The sequence below is a fragment of the Lycorma delicatula genome, chromosome 7, assembly GCF_047948215.1.
Source record: "Lycorma delicatula isolate Av1 chromosome 7, ASM4794821v1, whole genome shotgun sequence".
Classification (NCBI taxonomy): domain Eukaryota; kingdom Metazoa; phylum Arthropoda; class Insecta; order Hemiptera; family Fulgoridae; genus Lycorma; species Lycorma delicatula.
In genome coordinates this window covers 144,776,003-144,799,566 of record NC_134461.1, presented here as the reverse complement: position 1 = coordinate 144,799,566, position 23,564 = coordinate 144,776,003, and the positions used below count along the sequence as shown (strand labels likewise).

The following is a 23,564-nucleotide window of genomic DNA, read 5'->3' as shown; positions in this document are numbered from 1 at the left end:
GATCCACAGTCTCAGAAAATCCTAGGGCCCCAAAAGATAGGAGATTTTGCTGTACGCGTTGATCCCGACGGCACGCTCAACACTTCAAGTGGTGTTGTGGTCTGTCGGGATCTTCTTAACTGCACGGAGCAGAAAATTGTGGAAGAATTAGCACCGCAAGGAGTACTAGTGTTGGAGGTTGAACATGAGAAGGAATGGCAAAGTCCTACCTTCAGCCTCTCGTGTACTTACTTTTAACCGGCCAACTTTGCCGGAGAAGATAAGAGCGGGCATACATCGATAAGACGTGCGAGCATTTGTCCCGCAACCAATGCGATGTTGCCAACGCTTTGGCCACATCGCTGTCAGGTGTGTGAGACCACAGATATGCATGTGCGGTCGTGAAGTACATGAAGGAGAGCCATGTAAGGAGCCTCCTACTTGTATTAATTGCAGAGGACAGCATTCTTGTAGATCCAGGAACTGTCCTGTATATACAAAGATGAAGTAGCTGTGCAGGAAGTAAAAACCCTGCAAAAGGTCAGCTACTTTGAAGCAAAGAAGATTATAAATGCCCGCAGACCTAAATCAACAACAACCTATGCTCTGGCTGCGGCTGCTGTTCCTGCTCCTGCTCCAGTTGCTGTTGATGAGAACGGCTACATTGGCTGGCTTAATTGAAAAGATAATTGAAAATAAAATGAAGCCTTTCAGCAGTAAAGAAGCTGTTAAGCCAAGAATAATTGTACAGCCTTCTGAAGATACATCTTCGAAAGGGAAATTTGCTCCTGTCCAAAAGAAAACGGGACGTTAATCCAGAAGTCGAACTAAGTTCGACTTGGTGAGATATTAGATGATCAGAAAAAAGCTATGGCTTTGCAGTCCATTATGGAGGCTCCCAAGCCTCCAGCAACTGAAGTGGCCTCTAAGCCTCAAAGGCCACCAAAAACCACACATGGCAGGGGGGGGCGAGTGTCTTCCCCCCTTCCACAGGCGGTGACTGCTGCTAGCCCCGTGACGGGGGTCGGCCAGGTTGCCGCCTCTCAATCGGCGTTTGAAACCGGCGCCGATCCATGTCCGTCGTCGTCGGCGGCTTCTGTTGTCTCCGATTCGGAGACACGAAGCTATACGTGCGACATCATCTTTTTTTCTCTTTTTTTCCATACTACGAACAGCTTCGTGTTCGCAGTATGGGAAAAAAGAGAAAAAAAGGTTGGCCAAAGGGAAAACCTAGGCAATAATTTAATTTAAAATCAGCGAGTCGATAGTACAATGGAACATCAACGGATGTTTTTCAAACATCCATGAGCTCCAATGCTTGGTACATGATGTAGACCCGATTTGTATATGTCTGCAAGAAACGCATTTCAGCCGAAATGTAAATTTTAAATTAAAAGGATATGATATATTTCGGCGAGATCAACCGCCAAATGTAAGAGTTAGAGGTGGAGTAGCCATATTAACATCGACCAGAGCTACCACCGAAGCGGTTGTTCTAAATACAAACCTACACCCGGTCGCCATTAGAATGAAGCGTCCACTTCAAACCACTGTCTGCAGCATATACCTGCCGAATTTTGATTGGAAGGAGGATGACATAGCACGATTAATTTCTGAGCTTCCCCCCACCTATTTTACTGGTGGGTGATTTTAATGTTCATAATTCTCTTTGGGGATCGGGTCGAGTAGATCCCCGTGGAAGAGAATTGGAAAGGTTCCTGATGAATTCTGAACTTATGCTTTTAAACGATGAGTCGGCAACCTTTTTCAATGCCAGAGATGGATCGACGTCCTGTATAGATATTGCACTCATAAGCGAATCGATAGCACTGAGGTACTGCTTCCATGTTTTAGACGATTTGCATGGAAGCGATCATTTCCCGGTGTAAATTGTAACTGATGTTACAAGAAAAATATATCCCATCTCTAAAAGATGGTTGTTTGAAAAGGCATATTGGACGAGCTTCACAGCTAGAACGATACTCCCTGAAACAACTGGAGTTATCGGGGACGATGTCGACGCTATAACAAATGAGATATCTGAGTTGGCATCGAGATTCATAACCTAAACATCTGGGAAACTTACGAAACGACCCCTTCCATGGTGGAACGAAGAAATAAGTGAAGCTATTAAAAGAAAGAAAAGAGTGTATAACACCCTTAAGAAACGTCCTACTCTAGAAAATCTTATTGCCTTTAAAAAATACAGGGCGTATGCAAAATGTCTCATGATAGACTCGAAGAAACGATCCTAGGAGCAATACGTTTCATCCATCGACAGAACCACTACTGCATCAGATGTTTGGATGAATGTGAAGGCTAATTTGTGGGCGTAAACATTTTGCCCTCATAAGTAGCCTTCAAGATGAAGACGAAATTAAGGACACTTCAAACAATCGCAGATTTATTATCCAATCATTTTGAGAAGGCCAGCAAAACGGCTAACTACGAAGATGATTTTCGAATGAAAAAAGAAGAACTTAAAGGTCTACTAAATTTTAGAACTGAGTATAATAATTACTCATATATGTACCATGTACACAAGTCCGGAGACTAGTCTGATGTCCGAAGCCGGAATAATGCCAGTACATTAGAGAAGAGAGATTCTTTTATTAAGATATGCAGCAAACGTATGGGCTTTTCCTGCCCATATAAATAATAAACTTTTCATAAATCATGCTATGGCTGCAGTATATGAACGTCGTCCTACCTATTCCAGACCAGCCGGAATTAGGTACCACGAATTAAGAAGAAAATACGAAATTGCTATTCCTGAGACACTAGCAATTAATACAAGAGAAATACCGCCATGGCTTTTGCCAGCGGTAAATACAAGGTTGGAGCTCTCTCAGGAAGAAATAAAATAGAAGCCAGATCATCCAACCGTCAGTAACTACGAAGAACATATTAGAATTTATACTGACGGCTCTAAAACCGAACATGGTGTTGGATGCTCCATATATGTAAATGGAGAGGCCCACTATTGGAAACTGCCAGATATGGCCAGTGTTTATACGGCAGAACTTTCTGCCATTCAACAAGCTCTTCGCTACACAGAACACTATTGCGAAGAGAGAGTGCTAATATGTTCCGATTCTCTAAGTACACTTGTTGCAATTTGGAACAAAAACATTAAGGATGTCCTAATTTCAAACATCCTGTCCATTTTACACGTTTTAAAGCAATGAGGACAGCGATGCGTATTTGTATGGACTCCAGGGCATGCTGTTATTACAGGTAATGAGAGCGCAGACGAAGCTGCCAGAAAGGCAATAGTCTGTGATGATTTGGATGTATTTCCTGTAAGAGTGGCAGATGTTAAAAACTGTCTAACGAACATAGTAAGAAACAAGTGGAATACTGATTGGAGGAGTTTAAATACAAAAAAAAACTCTTTGAAAACTAAAGCGACTTTAAGTTGACTCGCCGTGAACAAGTAGCTGTGACCAGACTTAGAATCGGTCACACGCGATAAACAAATTCATATTTGTTAACCAGCAAAGAGAGATCAATGTGCGGTGTTTGTAATAAAACACTGACAATCAAGCATCTAATAAAAGAGTGTAAAATAAGGACCTCAGAAAGAGGTTCAGTCTAAGAAATGACATTACTGCCGATCTGGATAATGGAAATGAAGAAAAGATAGTTGCTTATTTACACGCCAGTGGACTTCTTATGAAAAAAAATTTAAAGCTGTGTTAAAGAGTCTCTAAGAGGTAGTTTATTTGTATATGGGAGTCTCGAAGCGTGGCACGTATAGTGACGGGAGGTAGCCCTCTTGCATAGGCCACCCTGGCTAGTCTGCACTCGAGAGCAGTGAGTCGGGGTGTGTCCATTGATGGCATGGGAGACCCTCAAAAGTGGACTGAGGGCGCGAGGCTATGGGTAAGCGCAATGGATGCCTGTAGCCTATTAATAAGGAGGAGTCAACTGCCATGGCACCCTGGTGCGACTGATATACTGCTCAACGGCGGTTCTGGTCGCCCCGAGAGTGCTTAAACAAACTAATAAACGAGACAGGTAGAAGAAGGAAATGGTTTTGTATAGACATATATTTTTATTTTCGTGTTCATTGAGTATTTCATCTCATTTTTTTATATCGGGGCCCTTTACACCACGTAAGTGTTGTTTGTCCCTTTCTTTTGTGTCTTAATGTTTTGTGCAGCTTGTGCTTTTAAATAAAATGTAAGGGCCCTTTACACCATTACATATGACGATCCTGATGGTGATACTAATTTCTTTCTAAGAACGTGACAAGGGCTAATGACCTTAGTAGTCGATGCCCGTAAAAAAAAACAAAAAAGAAATAATGCCCTGAGGTAGGTAATCCCCACGTCCGGAACACAACATCTACGTTCCACGTGCAGGGTGGCAACAGCTGTACTTATGTACAATACACATAGCTGGCTAACGGGGTTCCGAGTAAATTCCTCGGTAATGCTTTTTTACGTTTGACCTGTTTCCAACTTCAGGTCACTAAACGGACTGGATTTTTCGGCTACCTGCAGGAAATGGAATATTAAAGATTTTGGAAATGGACTCATACCACTTTTAGAGCTGGTGGTGTGGCGGCTAGAGTCAGTGTTATTGCAGATGTAACGGAGACCCTTCCGTTGTCCACATACTCCCTGCGATGGCAAGCATGTAACAATGGTACCCATGTATGTCGGTGCATGGGAGCTCTGAAAGCTTCGGTGAGTAGGAGCCCGGAGTCAGTACAGAGATTGCGCATCCGCTCTCTGCCAGGACATATGCCGGTTCCACCGGAGTACCGGATCGAACCTCCAAGGTTAGTAGCCAAGGAGTGGGGATGTACCCCGGCAGCTAGCCTTGATACAGAAGGGATAAACAAAATGAACATACTTGAACAACAACCTAACGTGGCAAAGGATGCACATTAACACTCTTGTTTAGAAACCTCCGATTCGCCACAAGCGAAGAGGAAAAAGAGCAAGGAGTCAAATAAAATCAAGAGAGATGCCGACAAAATCAGTAGGGAAATGAGAAAGTCGTTGTTTGGAAACATTGCTCCCAAACCAAGATTTTTTATTATTACAAAGGAGAATGGAAACTTTCAAAAAGTTAGGCCATTCTTAATAGCAAGAGAAATAACAAATTGTGCTGGTGGTCCTGTTAAGGAAATTCGTAAAACTTTTAATGGATTGCATGTCGAAACCATCAACGACATGCAAAGCCAGAAAGTTCAGGCGTTGAAGAAGATCAGTGAATTTGCGGTTTCTGTCCAATCACATAGCACACTTAACTCATCCAGAGGAGTTGTTGTTTGTCGCGATCTTCTTAATTGTACAGAAGAAGAAATTGTACAAGAAATGTCGAGTCAGGGAGTGCAGAGTAACCATGCGAAGAAATGTGAAGTTGTTCCTTCGGCCTCGCATGTTTTAAAATTTAATAAGCCGAACCTTCCTGAAAACGTACGAGCTGGCATCCATCGGCTTGATGTACGGGCATTCATTCCGCAGCCGATGAGATGTTTTTAGTGTCAACGATTGGGACACACAGCAGCTAGATGTGAACCGCAGGAAATATGTATATGTCGAGAGAAAACACATGAGGGTGAACCATGTAAAGACTCTCCAATCTGCGTTAACTGTAAAGGACATCACAACTGTCGTTCAAGGAACTGCCCTACATATTAGAAACAGCCATTCAGGAAGTTAAAACGCTTCAGACGGTCAGTTATCCTGAAGCGAAGAAAATTGTTAATCAGCGTACACCACGACCATCGACTTCTTATGCAGAAGCAGCGGCTGCCTCTTCCACATCTAAAATTAATGTGGGGCAGTTGCTTGACACGATGGCACCAAGTCTTGCGACAATGATTGAAAGAATCATTGATTCAAAAATTGAGTCGACTCATCAGAGAAAACAAAGTAAAGATGAGACGACTCATCCCCGGACTGACGCTGTTGACATGGGAGACGCACAAGCGCCGTTTAAAAAACCAGCCAAACTTGCGATCGTAAAGCCATGAACTAGCGTAAGGATTAAAAATCTTGACTTATCTGACAAAGAGAAACAGATAACTCCGTCGACTAGTCATAAGGCTAAAGAAATTGTGACATGAAAATCCGAGTCTACCGATATGGAGGTGCAAGTTATTATCGAGAAAGCACCAGATAAAAATGATATAAAAACTGCAATAATGGAGCCTCCAAAAGCTCAAAGAACAGCTTCGGTGAGAGCATCTATTTCAGTTGGACCCAACATTGCAGTAGAGATAGAATCCAGCTCATCAACTGCGGAAAGTGCATCGCTTGCTAGTTTAGATTCAGTTGCAACGATGTTAACAGCACCAATGAGGCTTTCATCACCTGATATAAGCCGGCGAATGTCATTGGCATCAGAAAGAGAAGAAGATGCCATATCCGCGGCCTCAGACACTCTTTCGTCAGAAGTTGAAGCCGTTTGCAGGATGGAAAAACGATCCAAGAAGGGATGGCCGAAAGGAAAGCCTAGGTGGTAATTTTTGGATTATGAAGTTATAGAAGAATGTAAAATTTTCAACATTTTTTGACACATGAAAATGAAATTTTGAACCTTTTTTTCTAATTTTTTTTTTGAAGTGGGCTGATCAAAGTAGTCGATGCCCCTAAAAACCTCAAAAAAAAAAAATAATAATAATAATTAGATACCCTCGCAAATAAACTCAAAAATTAATAGATTGACTTAATGAAAAATGATGAATCTGTATTTCTGGAATATTGTTTTCTTATCATTTGTAAACCACAAAAATATTTATGGTTATGTTAATTTTCTATTGAATTACATTCTAATTTTTGGTGGTAATCTCTGACCATCTAGGTTATTTAACATTCATTTTCTCAAACATGTTTACTGCTGATATATTAATAAATTATTAAATTTGATTAAAAAGTATAAATCCACCTTACCAGCAGTTAATTATCATAATAAAATAGTTAAAAATTAAAAAATTTAGCATTCAAATTTTTATTTTTTAACTATTTTATTAAGATATTTTAATCTCCTGACGATGATGTAAGGACTGAAAGATCTTGAAGTTCAAAATTAATTGTTGGTAAGGTGAATTTATACTTTTTAATAATATTTATTTATCCAAAATCTCTCCAATACCTTAATGTGTCAGGATTTCCTGAAGTTTAATAATTTTAACTACATATCCTGCTGTGTATTCATGATTATAACATTACAATTGTCAAAAATAGCTTGAAGTTAGCTGTAAAATGAGACTGTTGAAGTGACTTCAAAGAAGAATGGCCATACGAGTTGCAAAGACATATAATTCTGTCTCCACCAAATCCATCATGGTGGTCGCAGGAGTGGTCCCCCTACAACAATTGACCCAGCATCGTGTCAAGAGTCAATGAAGGGATTGGCTAAATTACTGGGTCTCCCAGTTCCTGACTGGCTGGGGATGAAGTATGCCCGTACTGGGAAAGCGATGATACACCTGAGCATATGGTGTTCCACTGTGATAGGTGAACTCAGGAGCAATGTCAGCGTGAACTGATGGTTGGGACACTATGATTGAGATCGTCATTCTTAAAATTTTAAAGGATAAGAGGCAGTTTGGTGTAATAGCAAACTTCATTATGGGTTCATTGAACAAAAAAAAGACTGCGGTGCTGAAGAATGAGGGACAATCCTTCATGGAATCTCTGTTCGTCCAGGCTTGCCTGGATGGGCGGTGGTGATGAACCAGTAGGACTCCTGACCTCCTAAGCAATAAGAGATCGAGACCCAATGGCCATGCCCCCTTGTTTGTGGGTGCCTTCATTAGAGGCAAGACACAAAAAACAGAGTCCCAGCTGCAGGGTGGGGTGGCTGGGGACAGCATAGCTGGACCTGGCTGCTCTGCCGTAGTGGTTGGAGAAAAGGCATCCCTAGGGCCGCGTAGATGCTTAACTCTGCAGTTAAGCATCTAGGAGAATGGGAGAAAAAATGCAATAATTACTGAATTTATTCAAAACATTACTGTGTTAATTAGTCTAGGTTAGCGAGGGTAGGTTAAGTTTGGTTAAATTTTATTTATGAAATAAATAAACATAAATAGTAATACAATGTTTGTATCGAGTGATATTAACAATAACCCTAAAGTTTGCACATTAATGGTGGATGGGCTAATATGTAAGTACCGAATTAAGTTGTGTAAAATAATAGTAGTATCCCTTACTTGATTAGTCGTACTAAATTTCTTATACAAGAGGAATCTCTCAGGTACCACTGCCACCTTGATTGAGTGGAATTGATTGAAATTTGTTGGTATCAGTAATTACAATAGTTTACATCATATTTTTCAACAGTTGAGGTAGTCTTAATAAATGCTGCACTTTTTATTATTAAAGTTGTAGTTTTAGTTTTTTAAATAAAAATTTCTCATAATTAAATTAGCATGATTCTTACCAAAGAGAATTTTTCTCCTTCATATAATGTTACACAATAGTAAGAGTGTGCGTAACACTAACTTAGTTTAAGGCAAACAAATTTACTAATTTATATTCTTTCTAAAAGGGTCTTTTTTTTATTTGCACTACTAATAAATTTTGGAACCAGTTAAAAGTAAAGTCAGGAAACTTTTTGTTGACTGTAAAGTTTATAGCCAAATTTCTGCTTGGTTATTGGATAGATTCATATAATATGAGTATGTTTTTCTTTACTGTAAACACATTTCTGTTGAAAAGGTGGTATTTCATAAACTGGTTAATTATTATATAAAGATAATAAGTTTATATTAAGCAGATTTGTATACATAAATTATATTGAATTAAAAATATTAAAATTGCTAGTAAAACTGAATTATAGCATACACAAAGTAGTCGTAATACGTATATGTATTTTTAATTAGTTATGGCCGAAAACATTTCATAAATATTTTTTTAATTTATTTTTTAAGCAGTTGAATTAATGTGTAACTTATTTTCATTAGGCTCAGCACAACGAAGTGGTGGTCCATTTGCGAATGTATATCAAGTCTCAAATGCACTTGACACAACAGGTAACACTGGATTTGGTGTCTGGCATTGTAGCTCAACCAAATCAGTTTTGTATTTATATAGTTATGTATCTATTTTTAAACAACTTAATGATTGTTAATGTGTTATAATAATTAATCATCTGAGTTGTGGGCAAGATCAATTTTTTTGTAGTCTTTTCCTCTGTATGTAAATTCTAACTAATTATGTAATATTAACTTATTCAGCCACTCCACAAAGTGAGGTACAGTAGTGTATTAACATTGACGTGTTACAGGAAATTTTAAATATAAAGTTTTAAATTTAATTTTTTTTGCCATGAACAAATATTTGTTTGACAAATTCTAATGTGTAAATGTAAAAAAAGAAAAAAAAAAATTACCGAAGAAGTGCACTTGCACATGCACTTTAATGAAAAAAAGTAAAGTAAGAAGAATGTTCTTTAATTCTGTACTTTGTGGAGTGGCTGAATAAGTTCATATTATATAATTAGCTAAATGATGTTATATGTAATATATATTTTTATATGAACAGAATTAATTAATTTGATCACTAAATAAGAAAATATTAAAGGAAGATTTTTGTGCTGTATTTATTAAAGTATACTCATAAAAATATATTACATATATAATAAGTATTTGTGTTATAGTAAAGATACATTATCTGTTGTCATTGTTGCCATCTGATAAAGTTGATAATGATTTTAACCCTAGAAATAATACATTAACACTGAACTGGAACATGATTTTAGAATAAAAAATACACAATTACAAAATTCTGTAAAAATAATATTTTTTAATCCCAAAATGCAAGTTCCCACTCTTAAACTTGTATCTGTGTAGATTATATACTTATTACTTATACACTTATATTTTTGTGTCTAAATAATTTTTATACCACTCAAAACCAAAGAAATCCATATTTCTACCATATTTATATATAAAACCATATTTCTGAATATGGTCTTGTTGACCATATTTAGAAATATTAATTTATTCTAAAATTTATAAACAGTAATTTTTTTCTAAACATGTTTATTTTCAATAGAGATTTGAGTGTTGATGGGATATGTTTGAAGCCTTATTATTAATGTGTCACTTATTTTAAAATAAGTGACGTTTATTATTTATAAACCTTTGTAAAAAAGATGCCTACAAGATTTCAAAGATTAATTCTTCTTTTTTGAATAGTAAAGATAGTTGAAAATTTTAAAATACAAAAGAGTGTGAAATATGTGAATTTTGCCTGTAAATGCTGTTTTGCTAAATCCCTTCGATACTGTATTTGATTGCAAGCAGTATAAAATGTTCATATACGAATTGGTAATGTAATCGTGTATTCTCCATTGATTATTAGTTAAGTCTGCTAGTTAGTTTATTCTGCATGATTATTAGTTAATTAGATAATTAAATAATTATTAGAATCATTAATGAGAAAATTGTGTTTGCAAAACAGTGCGAAATATGTTAATTTTGCCTGTAAATCCTGCATGATATGTAACTTTTTCTCTAAAATAGAGTAAAAATGAGTAGAGTAAAAAGATGGTTGAAATAGAAGTAAAAATACAAGTTTCACGTGTAAGTTTAGGAAGGACAATAGAATCATAAGTAATATATCAGTTTATGTTCCTGATTCTTTTGAGGGCTCTAAATAGATCAATAAATATACTATTTGGTGATATGACAATTTGATGTGTAACAACAGGTTTAATGCAATTTTTTAAATTAAATTTAATTTAATTTAAATTTCATAAATTTTAGTAAAATTTAAGAGGAGCAGAGAACATTCAATTTCATATTTTAAGGGGCCAAAAAATAACTGGAAGTAAGTGTGGTTGTGGTATGCAAACTAGAATAAGTATGTGATATACTTGTAGGTGTCACCATAATTATTCTTAAGCATTTACCTGGAATGGAATGGAATGCAAAGTTGGCAGGAGTCTATTACTCCCTACTTTATCGCAGAACCTGGACAGAGTCCCTTGCTGCTGGATCTTTCTAATCGGGCTTGTTTTTAAAAGGGTTATTTTTTTAATCTCGGATCTAATTTTTCAAGTTTTGTCTATTATTATTTTAGTGAATTTAAGACGGATTTAATTGCATTCCAATCCGTTGTTAAACCAGCGTTATCGAACCCATTTCATGGGCCGACCGCGGAAGGCTAGGCTTATAGAGCCTGTCCTCCCGGCGTAATTCCCCTTCAGACCGTCCACTGAAGTCCTTTCGGTGCTAACTCTTTAATAGGCTAGCAGGAATACGCCACAACGGGGCACTAGCTATAAGGAGGGAGCAATGCGTCCCCTTTTCCGGAGGAGTCGCAATTGCTGGGTTATTTTATCTTACTGTAAGTTTAACTTACAGATGGTGATACCTATTCGCGATCGCGGTTTTGGGGCGGCGATTTTCTGGAAAGAAGTAAACAGTAATTATTCTCTCCACGTAATTATTAACCTTCAGACACGCGTGTGTCTGAGAAGGGGTTGGGGGGACCGCGTGGCCGCAGTGAAGAAACCATTTGTTTTTGTGGTGGCTGTTGGCATCTGCAACAAAAGAAGCAGAACACACACACGAGAAAAAAAAAAAAAAAAAAAAAAAAAAAAATTTAATTTTTACTTTCCTTTCGACTGGCAGGATGAGACGGCACGACGCGTCGTTCCACATCCACGTTTCTCCCGTTTCTGAAACAAGAGAAACAGAACAAAACACACGCGAGAAAAAAAAAAAAAAAAAAATTTTTTTTTAGACCGCGTTTTTGTTTTGTGCGCGACTTACCGTATTTGAAGTCTTCAAACTATATAACTCGCGAAAAAACTATTCACTCGCGACCCCGGAAACGCGTCTGACGCACTATTCCGTTTATGGCTCATGCGATATGGAGGCCCCTAAGCCTGGTTTGTCGATTTTCGGCTACCGCACCGCACCATCACGGTGGTTCGTCCAGTACGGCGTGAGGCCGCTTCCTTACAACTGTCGGAGTTGGGTCCTCTCTGCAGATGTCCCGAAGATGACTGTGTTCGGACACAGCCGCTCTCCCGAACAGTCTGCGCGCCTGCGCCACCCCCACCTCGGACACGGATTGAAATCTCGCATCAGATCGGAGAGTGGCGTTCCTGACGAACCACGGAGCTCCAAAGATCGTCCGCAACGCGATGTTTTGGACGGCCTCGATCTTCTTTTGAAGCGAGGAGCTCAACATTGCCCCCCATGCCGGGTAAGCATATGTTAGAATCGGCAGTACGTACAGCCGAAAAATGAGAAGCTTAGTTGCCAGTGGGTATGGGCTGGCACTGTTCAGCACTGGGTATAGTGAGGCTCTGGCGGCCTTAGCCCTCCGGGTCGCATAATTTACATGTTCGCCGAAGGTAAGCCGCCTGTCCAACACCACCCCCAGGTACTTAACTGTTTTCTCAAAAGGGATTTTCTCCCCTGAGATTTCCAGCTCTCTGGTCGGTTTTCGTGTCTTGCATGTGAACATCACGGCCACCGATTTTTCACCGTTGACCCTGATTCTCCACATGTCGAGCCACGGTTCCACTAAGTCCAGCTGCCTTTGGAGCCTCCGGACCGCGTAATCCACATTTGCGGATTCGTAGAAATATGCCGTGTCGTCTGCGTAAAGGGCCGTTTTGACCCCTTCCGACAGCGGCATATCGTTCACGTACAAAGTGTACAAGAACGGGGAAAGTACTGCTCCTTGGGGAACCCCAGCGGCTATTTCTCTGGTGGAGGAAATCGTTTCCCCTACGCGCACGACAAAATGTCGGTCTAGCAGGTATGACCGCATCAGTCTGACATAGCGGTAGGGGATCGCCGATCGCGCTAGCTTATAAAGCAGCCCGCTATGCCAAACTTTGTCAAAGGCCTTGGCCACATCCAGAAAAACGGCTGCAGTCACCCGTTTCCTGTTCAGGCCTCCGACAAGGTCGTCTATTATTTTTACCAGTTGGAGGGTGGTTGAGTGACCCTCCCTGAACCCAAATTGCTCGGGCCGCACTTCTCCCTCCATGTATCGCCTCAGTTTTTCGAGAAAAATCCTCTCGAACAACTTAGACAATACCGGTAACAGGGAGATTGGCCTATAATTCCGTGGGAAAAGTAAACTTTTCCCCGGTTTGGGTAAACATACGACTTTGGCCGTTTTCCAACAATTCGGGAAATATCCAACGTACAAAATGGACGTGAATATCACCGAAATTGCTGTAATCACGGAGGCCGGTATGTTCCGGAATGCACGGGCGCTGATCCCGTCGACACCCGGGGCCTTGTCGGGGCTTGTGGCCTTAATGGCTGCGGAAACTTCCGCTTCAGTGACTTGGTCAATCTCTAGAGGGGCGTCCTCCACCTGTGAGAAATAATCTACAAGAAAGGATTCCACCTCGGTTGTGTGCTCGTCGTTCGGGGAGGGAGGGGGGTTTGGAGTGAACTGCTCCTCCAAGGTATCGGCGAATACCTCGGCCCTCTCCGCCTCCGAGTATGCAAGAAAACCTCGCTGCCCCACAACCGGATGGCGAGGCTTCTTCCCTTCTCGCAGTCTCCTGTTCAACCTGAACACCGAGGAGATGTCGTCAGAGACCGAGGCGAGGTATTCGTTCCACGAATCCTCTCGATGGCTTGTCAGCAGTTGTTTTACCCTGTCCGTTTGATTATAAAAGGCCCGCTTATCAGCGGGGGACAGGGTGATTCGATATCTCCTCCTCAGTCGTCGTTTCTCCGTTATGGCTTCGGAGATATGAGGAGGGAGGTCGTTTCGAACAACTGCTCGAGTTTTGGCCGATGAACTGCCTGCCAGGGCCTCGGTCATTGACGACGTGACGCGCCCGACAGTGTCGTCGATTTCCTCCGGGGTGTTCAGGAGCTCAGGATTTACCGGCCTGTACTCCCGCTGGAGGGTCTCGTAGAACCTTTTCCAGTTGACTGACCTTCGGGGTATAGGCGGGGGATCTCGGCCACCCCCTGCCTGACCTAGTTCCAACAGGACAGGGGAATGGTCCGAGCTGAGGTCTTCTATCGTTTCAATCATGAATGGGAGGGTACCCCCCTTCATGACTGCGATATCCAGCACGTCAGGCCTAGATCTGCCTGAGCGATGCACGAACGTGGGCACCTCAGGGCCTACGACGACCAAGCGGCGGGCTCTCGCCCTTTCGTACAGCAATCTGCCATTCGGATTTGTCAGAATGCTGTTCCATGACACGTGTTTGGCATTGAGGTCGCCCATGAGTATCATGGGCCCATCCCAATTTTCCAGCACGGCATCCAGATCTGCGCCGGTTACCGCGTCGTTCGGCTTGCTATAAGCCGAAACCAGCCGATACACCGTGCCCAGATGCTCCACATGCACACACGTTTGCTCCATCACGTTTGTATGAAGAACAACGCGCGTATGCATGTGGCGTCTGTGGACTAAAACCGCAGTTCCACCAGAGGTGCGAGATCCGGGTCGAACTGGCCTATCCGTCCTATATGTAAAATAGTTCCGAAGGGTCAGTTGCTTGTTTGGGTTCAAGCACGTCTCAGACAACAGTATCACGTCTATCAGTAGATCCTCGGCCAGACGGCATAGTTCCTCCGTCCGGCCTACTACTGAGTTGGCGTTCCACTGCAAGAGTCTGAGGGTGGGCCTAACCATACCTGGACAGTACAGCCATGAGGCACTCTATTAAGGACTGAATACAGTCCTTGAGAGATTTTGCCTGGAGCAGGCGTGGCAAAACCATCATGATATGTGGCAGGATATCCTTCACTGTCATCTGCGACAGGAACTCCATGCCAGTGGTCTCCAACGGGGTAGCCGGTTTCGGATTGCCGCTGGAGGTGCCTTTCGGCGCGGCCGCCCTTTTGGTGGGGCGCGGGGCCACAGGGGCCGTGGTGTTTTTAACAGCCTGCTTGGCCTTCCCAGTCGGAGCAGGCTTTGCCTTTCCCGTCGAGGAAGGCTTGGCCTTCTTCGCCGGGGCCGGCTTTGTCGCCGCCTTTTGTTTCACCACCTTCTTGGTGGTCGCCGCCGGTTTTGGCTTGGCGGGTGTTGGGGAGGGTACCTCCCCTTTTTTCACTACCGCCTTGGCCACAGGTGCCGGCACCTCCGGTTTGGGGGCTGATTTTCCCCCACCGGCAACACGGGCCCAGCTGCGGCCGTCAACAGTCGCGGGCTTTTTAATGCCCTTGACCTTATTGACTTGCTCCTTATAATAGGGGCAACCCCGGTAATTAGCCGGATGAGACCCCTTGCAGTTAACGCATGAGGCTGGTTCCTCACGCGGCTTAACGCATGTGGCAGTGTCGTGGTCCCCACCACACTTGACACATTGCTGGGCCCTCTGGCAGTAATTGGACGAGTGTCCAAATTTCTGGCATCTGTGGCACTGGGGTGGCCCCCCTCGTGACACAAACGCAGTCACTGCGACCTTGCAGTAAAAAATACTGCCAAGGTCATAAATGGTCCGGGCCGAAGGGGTCCTCTTAAGGGCCACTAGGCAGGTCGGGGTTTCCCGACCGTCCCTTGTGAGGAGCTTCTTAACCGAAACCACCTCATAGCCAAGGGAGGTCAGTTCCTCCCTTACTTCCTCCGGGGCAGCCCCATAGGGGATTCCCCGTATAACCACCTTCAGCTCCCTGTCCTTCGGGAGCTGAAAGGAGTGAAAGGCGATTCCCTTCGAGTGCAGAAAACTCTGCACCGCCCGGTAATCCGCCTCGCTGCCCAGCTGCAGCCTTATCGAGAGCCCGGTGCTTTTAGCCACCAGGCGCCCCCCGATCCGCGACTTAATGTCGCGCGCTAATGCTGGCCACTCCTTCGGGCAGTCCAGCATTATTGGCGGGATTTTCTCCCGCCTGACGGTAGCAGGCTGTGATGGGGCCCCATCATCAGCCTGCGGGTTGGCGGCTGCTGCAGCCTTGCTGCAGCCCGCTACGGGCTCCGTCTCCATAGGAGGCGCGGAGTCCCGGCGTTTCTGGCGCTTCCTAGCGCCAGACCCGCTTTCCTCTCCACCGACGGACAGTTCCGGGGTGGGAGAACGGGGTGGGGCAGGCCTTACTTTTCCTTCCATTGAGGAAAAATAAAGAATAAAATTTAAAAATTAAAATTAAACTTAATTAAACACTTCTTAATGTATACTTGCTGCAAAATAAAATCACTGACAAGAAAAATCAAAACAAGATATAACCTGTAGACCTAAATAGGTACAGATTATATCAAACAATTTAAAATAAAATTATTTTTAAATCAGCACAATAGTCCTATAATAATAGGCTATTAACTTAATGTGTTCGTAATGACTACAAGAGTTCACTTTACATTATTATAGAAATTTGAATAGAATAGAAATAAAATTAAGAAAAGGATTATCCTTTTCTTAATGTAACTGGCCTGTAATCCAGGTAGCTGGCCGCCCGGCTGATGTCCTAGCAGACCCTTCTCACATTGTCTGGCGACGCAGGTAGAAGAACTGTTGAACACCTGGCAGGACTGGTTACAACTCACAATCACAGAGCACAACAAGACACAACCTTTCACTACAAGAGCCAAGGATGGAATCCCCATTTACCTGCATAGTGTCGCTAAATATTAATGTCAGCAATTTTTAATGAAAAATTGAAAACAAGATATATATATATATATATATAAAATTTATTGTACAAAGTAAAACATTCACGCTATTTGATTGTTAGCCTAAGTTTGAGAGAAGAATTTCAAAATTCAGACTCTTTCTAAAGTAACATTAGAGATATGAGTTTGTCCTGCAAACAAATAGATGGCAGATTTGATCAAATAATGAAACCCATGTTGATTTGTTTATGTTAAAAGTTTATGTTAAAGGAATTGTGCGTTAAAAATGTGTTTGCTCTAGTCAAACTGTGAACAGATAATTTTGTTAAGAGTTGAAACGATTACATCATAGTGTGTGTGTGTGTGTGTGTATGAAGGATATTATCAAAGATTTGGTAGCAGTGATTAGATTATTAACCACAACACCCTCTCCTTATATGAATTTGAGTTTGTTGCAGTTTTTTCTATTAAAAAACAATCCCTCATCCTTGTTTACCCAACCTCATGCCGTGATTTGTCTTTATTACTACCTCATAAAATGCCAAATGTAAGTGAAAACATTTCACTGTTGTCAGTAAAGTGAAAAAGAAAATGTTGAAGTTCTTGAACTACTCCTACACTGAAGAATTACAAAAAAGTTCTATCATGGGGGGAAAACATCTTCTGTTGAAAGTTAAAATAAGAGTACAGTATAGTTAAGAAGCTTTAATTTAAGTCATATAAAATCTTACAAATATTTTTTTTAAATTTTAAATCGCTTTATTTTTATTATTCATTTTATAAGGTTTGTAGTAATAGATAAAAGAAGAGGTTGGTGTTCTACAATCTTCAGTGCTGTAATTTAACCCTAAAGTAAATTTACTAATGTAAGATGTAATGAAAAAAGGTAATTCCAGTTTTGATTAGATAGATATGAGGTATATTCTTAATTAGGATGTCAGTTTTAAATTTTCATAAACTATAAATATATGCAATGTAACCAGATGGCGATTTCAGAGGTGACAATTACTTCAAGTAGTTTTCAGATGTTAGTAACAATAGTTTAGTCATTTTGTTGTTTATATTCATCCATTTATAATGAGTGCTACAATTTGTGATCCCCCAAGGGTGAAGTTCTAGGAGTAATCCAATTTTTGATTGGAAAAAACAGTTTTGCAATTGAAATTCAAATCCACATTTATAAAGTTTATGGGCTGAATATTATAAGTGACGCTAAAGTAAGACAGTGGTACTGTACATTTGGAGAATGGCAAACGTACATTAATGATGAACATAATCGTTGGCAGTCAGTGATAACAGATAATTTGATTGAAAAAATTTGAGAACTCAATGCAATGGTAGAATTCATCTCCTACTAGTCCAAAAAAGTTCAAATAAGAATCTTCAGAAAAGAAGCTTATTGCTACCATTTTAGGAAAAAAGTGTCTTATAAAAAATCTTAAATAAAATCCCGCAGGATTTTGTTTTTGATAATTCTGCTTCTTCTACTCATCCAAGGATGTTCTCACCACCAAAATCTCTTTCTTCTGGACAGAAGTATGTTGAATAATCTTAATTGTCAAGTAGTTTAATAGTTTTTTAGCATATAAATGTTTAACTCAACTTGACCAATTTCCAGTTACCAAAACTGAAAAACCATGATTTTTTTTACTATTTTATTATTGGTTAAAAATATTTGTTTACATTCTACAGTTCAGTAAGGTAAAGTTCACAAATTTTTACTATTGATAAGTGGGAGAAATTGTGTAAGTAGTCACAACAGAATGCCATCCGTTGTAGTCTTGACTGTTTTTTGTCAGTTTTGTAGATGTTGTCAGTAGACCTGTGGTTTTTAATTGAATGCATTTTTTGTTGGAACATAAGTTTCATGAAGCTGATAAATATAATGAAGCATTGGTTACATATAACATATAATGTAACAGCACTATGCAGAAATTAAATTTAGTGAGAGAGAGACCATGTTAATTGAACAAATAGAGTTACTGGATATCTTAACTGCTAAATAATACACATAAGCTAACATAGCAGCATGAAATCAATGTCTTGATTACCTAAAAAATAAAATAATTTAACAAATATTAAAGCTTTGACTTTACAAAAGAATATCGTTTCAAGAATTGCAAGAGACTGTCTAATTTGAATTATTGATTTTATGATAAAAAGTTTGAAGGTGTGTTAGATTTCACAAACTTAGCTAATATAGTTTGATCTTCTAGAATATTTGTCTGATCATCAGAAAATCCACATGGTGTGCAGGAAGAAAAAATTTGCAAACTAATGCTATTAGTTAATGGAGTAATGTTCTAAATGCTTTGAATTCATTATTTTTACTGTATTTCTGATAACTAGCATCCAAAAGCAGTTGTTTGTGCTCCTGTTATAAAAAAGTGTTTTTTAATCAACTAATTTAGGTATTTTTTCATTTTTATTAGTGGTAATAATATGTTGTGTACCAAGATAACAGCCAAATTTTTTTTTTTTAACACTGCAGAAGAACAACAAAGAGAGGATTATACAATGTAATGTTACAGAAGAATTTTGATAAAATACAAGATGAAGAGGTATTGCAAAAATTAAAGTTCAGAATCTTATAAAAGAAACTAGGTTGGTGGGCCACTTGTTAAGCCAATCCAAGCTGTTGGTTAATTTGGTTAGAAAAGAGAATTTTAGTTTTGAGAAAAAGTACAAAAAGAGTATAAAATATGGGGAAATTTGATTAAGTTAAGAGGTTTGCACAAAATAGAAAGGAATGTAAGAAAATTAGATCAAAGCAGTCATTTAACTAATAAAAGAAGAAAATATAACAACCAAAAGTTTTATTTTTACTCTTTGAATGAGTTATTTTACATTAGTAATTCAGTTTACCAAAATTCCATTTGACTTTAAGCATTTTGGCTATTTTGCCATCTTCAGGAAGAATTTATAATTAAAGTATATAAAAATGTAAAATTCATATAATAAAATTAAATAATTAAGAATTGATTAAATACTAACAATTGTCATTTTGTAATGTTGAAATCATAACTACGTCCATTTTAAGTATCACAATTGTTATACTATTATAAGACAGATGTAGTTATTTTAACATTACAAAATGACAGTCAGTTGTTACGTATTTAATTTTATTATTTTTATTTTATAAATTAATTTATAATTTATTTATTTTTTTAATTAAATTAAATTATTTTATTTTTTAAATTCCTGCTGAAGATAACAGAATAGCTGAAAGCACTTGAAGTCAAATGGAATTTTGGTATGCTGCTCTTAAAATGATGTTTAATAGTTAGTTTATCAACTGTGCCATGTTCAAAAAACTTATTTCTGCTAATGTCTGTTACAAAAGATTTGCACAGTTACTTAGCAAAAAATATTTTCAAAACACTATCAAATATAATTGACAGCAGTTATCTTGCTAGTTTGGATAATTATTTTTACATTTAATTTCTTGTAAGATGAAACTGCCAGCTTATTTGAAAGATATGGATATTATCTATAATAAAATGTAGATTTGTATTTTTTATATCTCGTTGTAAACACTTAGACAGACTCTATTATTGCATTATGCAAGTATTATCATTATTACAAGGAAAACAAAATAAAAAATTAACTCTTATTATTCTTTCTCTGTACAATAACATTTTTATACATACATATAAGATATAATTATACAAAATTATTTTACATATAATTTTTTTTAATTATATTAAAATCTAGATTTTTATTTTTAATGTCTCATTGTAAGCACTTAGATGGACTCTATTATTGCATTATGCAAGTATTATCATAATATTCTTTATCTGTACATATATCATTTTTATATGTACAAAATATTATATTATTTTTCGTTTCACCTGAGTTCCGAATATATTGGATCAATCATTATTTTTTTGTGTTATGTGCCTTTCTTTTAGTCCAGTATTGTTTCATTCTTTTCAATCTTATGTTCCTTTCTTTGTCTGGGAATTAATCTTACTTTTGTTTTTGGCAAGGAAATTTGTTTTCTTGTACTTCTCGGTTTTGTATTAGAGCATGCTTTCTGTTATTTGGTTATTAAATCTACTTTTGTTTGCTTGAACCAGTCTGGTTTGGTTTTTTTTTTTTTTGTTATGGAAATAATCAAAGAATTGTTTAGTCAGTCCTTTTGCTCTCATTCTGAGGATTCCATAGAATTTGATTCTTCTTTTTCTCATTGATAATTTTTGTGTTTTTTTTTGGATAGTTGTATTTTTGATATGGATTAGTTTTCTGTTTTGGAATTTTGGGCCTAGGATTTTTCATAATTTTCCTTTCTTTGATTAAGTGTATTTCAATCGGGCCATAGTTGGTGATGGATAATCCATATCTAAGGTTATTTATTTGTTCTTAAATATGTGTCATTGAAATTTGTATTGACTGATTTCAGTTATTGATAGATTATAATGAAACATTAATGTGATTAAATTACAAAAATGAAATTAAATGATTTTCTAAACTTTGTACGATATCAACGAACATAACTTAACATTCTCTTCTCTTGCTGACTGTCTCATTACAATTAGACAGAAGTTAAACTAAATTAGGCTGTAGTCAATAATTGTATACAATAACTGATTAAATACGATAATATATATTACACTTTTACAGTAATGAATTAAAATACTTTTGGTGAGGTACTGTGCAACTTACAAGGAATATAACTCGCGTAAAGGCTTCGTATTTACACTAAATTTAAAAACTATGGTAGAGAGACACTTCTTGTTTATTTTGTTTTTTCTTGTTTATTGATGAGTTAAACAATGACCGTAATAACATGTGCCAAGACTTTTGAATATCCATCAACTTTCTAAATAATTACCAGATTTTACGTTACAGAGTAGGATGTGGAGACTGTTAAGCAATCCACTTTGTAAGTTGTTGACTAGAAATGTTTGAACAGATAAAGAATACAGTATATAAAAAAGCCAGTGTTACATTTACTCAGTCTTTACAACGTTTGAAAAGTTGTGTTAAAACAAGGGAAACAAAATTGGGGGGGTTTTTATGTTCTCTTACATGATTGTGAAACATTGGAGGGTAGCTAAAGCAAACTCCAAAAACATAAAGAAATGGCATTTATTCATTTTTTTAACACAGTTAGTAGCTCCTCATTAAAATTTTTGGTATACAAAATCTACAGTAATGGTAGGCTTTACTCATTTTTAGGCAGGAGAAAATTTGTCTAATCCTATTTTGTGCTGCTATAGATGTGCATAGTTAATGATTTTGTTATGCGTCTGACCTTTTGTTTTAATTACTATTATTTCTTTACTTAAATTGATACTAGGCCTACTTGTTAATCTTAGTCTTTATTTAAAACAAGTGTTCCTCTAAGATTTTATAATATTTGTTCTATTAATTTTATAACCCAGGTGTAGCTTAGTTGAATAAATCATGTTTAGCAAGCAAGACATTGAAAAAATAAAGAAAATGGTAATTGTAATATAGGTAAAATATAAATATTATAAAATTAAATCTGATGAAAAAATACTAATTATATCATAAAAAATAGTAGTTAATTTAAAATTAAAATGTAGTTATTTTATAACTAAAACAGTAGTGTCTTCTAAGCGAGTGGATTTTACTATCCTATTTTATTAGAGACAGTAATCTCATTATTTTCATGAATTTTATGTCTTGAAGTATTTTTCTGTTGTAATTTCAACCAATTAATTTCTAACCAATACAAAAACAAGTTTATGATTTATGGAATCAAGAATGAAGATGGAACAATTGTATACCTTCTGTCTATAAGAATCTCACTTAATTATTTTTAATGTTCATGTTTGGTTTCTTCTTTTTTTGTAAAGAAAGATAAACAGAATTTACAGATTATTAAATAATGGAATCATATGTTTCCTTTAATGAGATTAAAACTTATCAAAATTTGTAGTAGTGTGACAATAATAATGTAGGCTAGTGGTTTATTATTTAATAAATATTCACTTAATCGTGCTTTATTTCATTTTTATTAAGATATTTAAAGTTAATAAGAAATAGATAAATTCATGAAATAAGTAATTTGTTCATAGTTTTTTGTTTGATTGTGATTTAAAAATTAACACACTTTTAGTAAACAGCATAGTCAGCTTTTTTATACAGTTTTGTCAAATATCTTGCCCACAACTCAGATGATTAATTATTATAACACATTAACAATCATTAAGTTGTTTAATAATAGATACATAACTATATAAATACAAAACTGATTTGGTTGAGCTACAATGCCAGACCCCAAATCCAGTGTTGCCTGTTGATGTGTCAAGTGCGTTTGAGGTTTGTGAAATAAACGTGTTTGATTCATCAACCCATATAACCAGGTCTTTTGCTAATAAAAAATTGCTTGTTCCTTCTGCTATTTCCTTTTTAAATTTCTTGAGGATTCCATCCATAGTTATTATAAACAAAAGTGGAAATATCACACTTCCTTTACTCAATTCATTCTACATCTCAAACCAATCTGACTTTGTCAGTCTTGTCCTAATGCAGCTTTTGCTCCTGTCCTACGTAACTTTAATCATTTCTGCTTTTATCCACGTTTCTTTCTTCTATCTGCTACACAACTACTCAATCCACAATATCATATGCCTTTACTATGTCTAGGGATCCATTAATAATTTTTTATTATCACACTTCTTACTTACTTGTCTCTAGTGCAGCTACCATATCTGAATCAATTTCTTCCTCTTCCAACCCCCCCTCAGTCTTCTTATATGGTTTTTGAATATCCTTTCAAACAGCTTTGCCATGTGTGGAATGCCTCTGTAATTACTACACATCTAGTTCCATTTTTTAAATTTGGGGATTATTAATCCAGTCACCTGGAAAATCACCTTCATTTTCCATATACTTCTGAAACAGTATCTCCATCATTACGTAACATCCTTCTTCTGTCCTCACTCCTTTCACCCCTGTCCTGTCCTTTTTCTCCCTACTTTCTTCCTATCAATTTGGGTTTAGGAGTTCACTAAAATCTTTCTTTATTTCTTTCTTTCGCATGTCCTAGATTGTTGTCGATAAACTTACTAACTAATAAACTTGACAACAACAGCATTTTCT

The 23,564-nt window shown here is 37.9% G+C and overlaps 1 protein-coding gene across 7 annotated transcripts in view; it reads left to right on the top strand.

The window, feature by feature from the left end:
- The window catches only part of LOC142327948 (uncharacterized), a 79,160-nt gene that overhangs the window by 37,253 nt on the left and 18,343 nt on the right, over positions 1-23,564 (top strand). The window contains exon 4 of one of the 7 annotated variants that reach the window (XM_075371362.1): positions 8,906-8,974. The exons of the other annotated variants lie outside the window; for them this stretch is intronic. Within the exon in view, the coding sequence (XP_075227477.1) occupies positions 8,906-8,974 (69 nt within the window). The remainder of the gene's footprint in view (positions 1-8,905; positions 8,975-23,564) is intronic. 7 annotated transcript variants of the gene reach the window in all.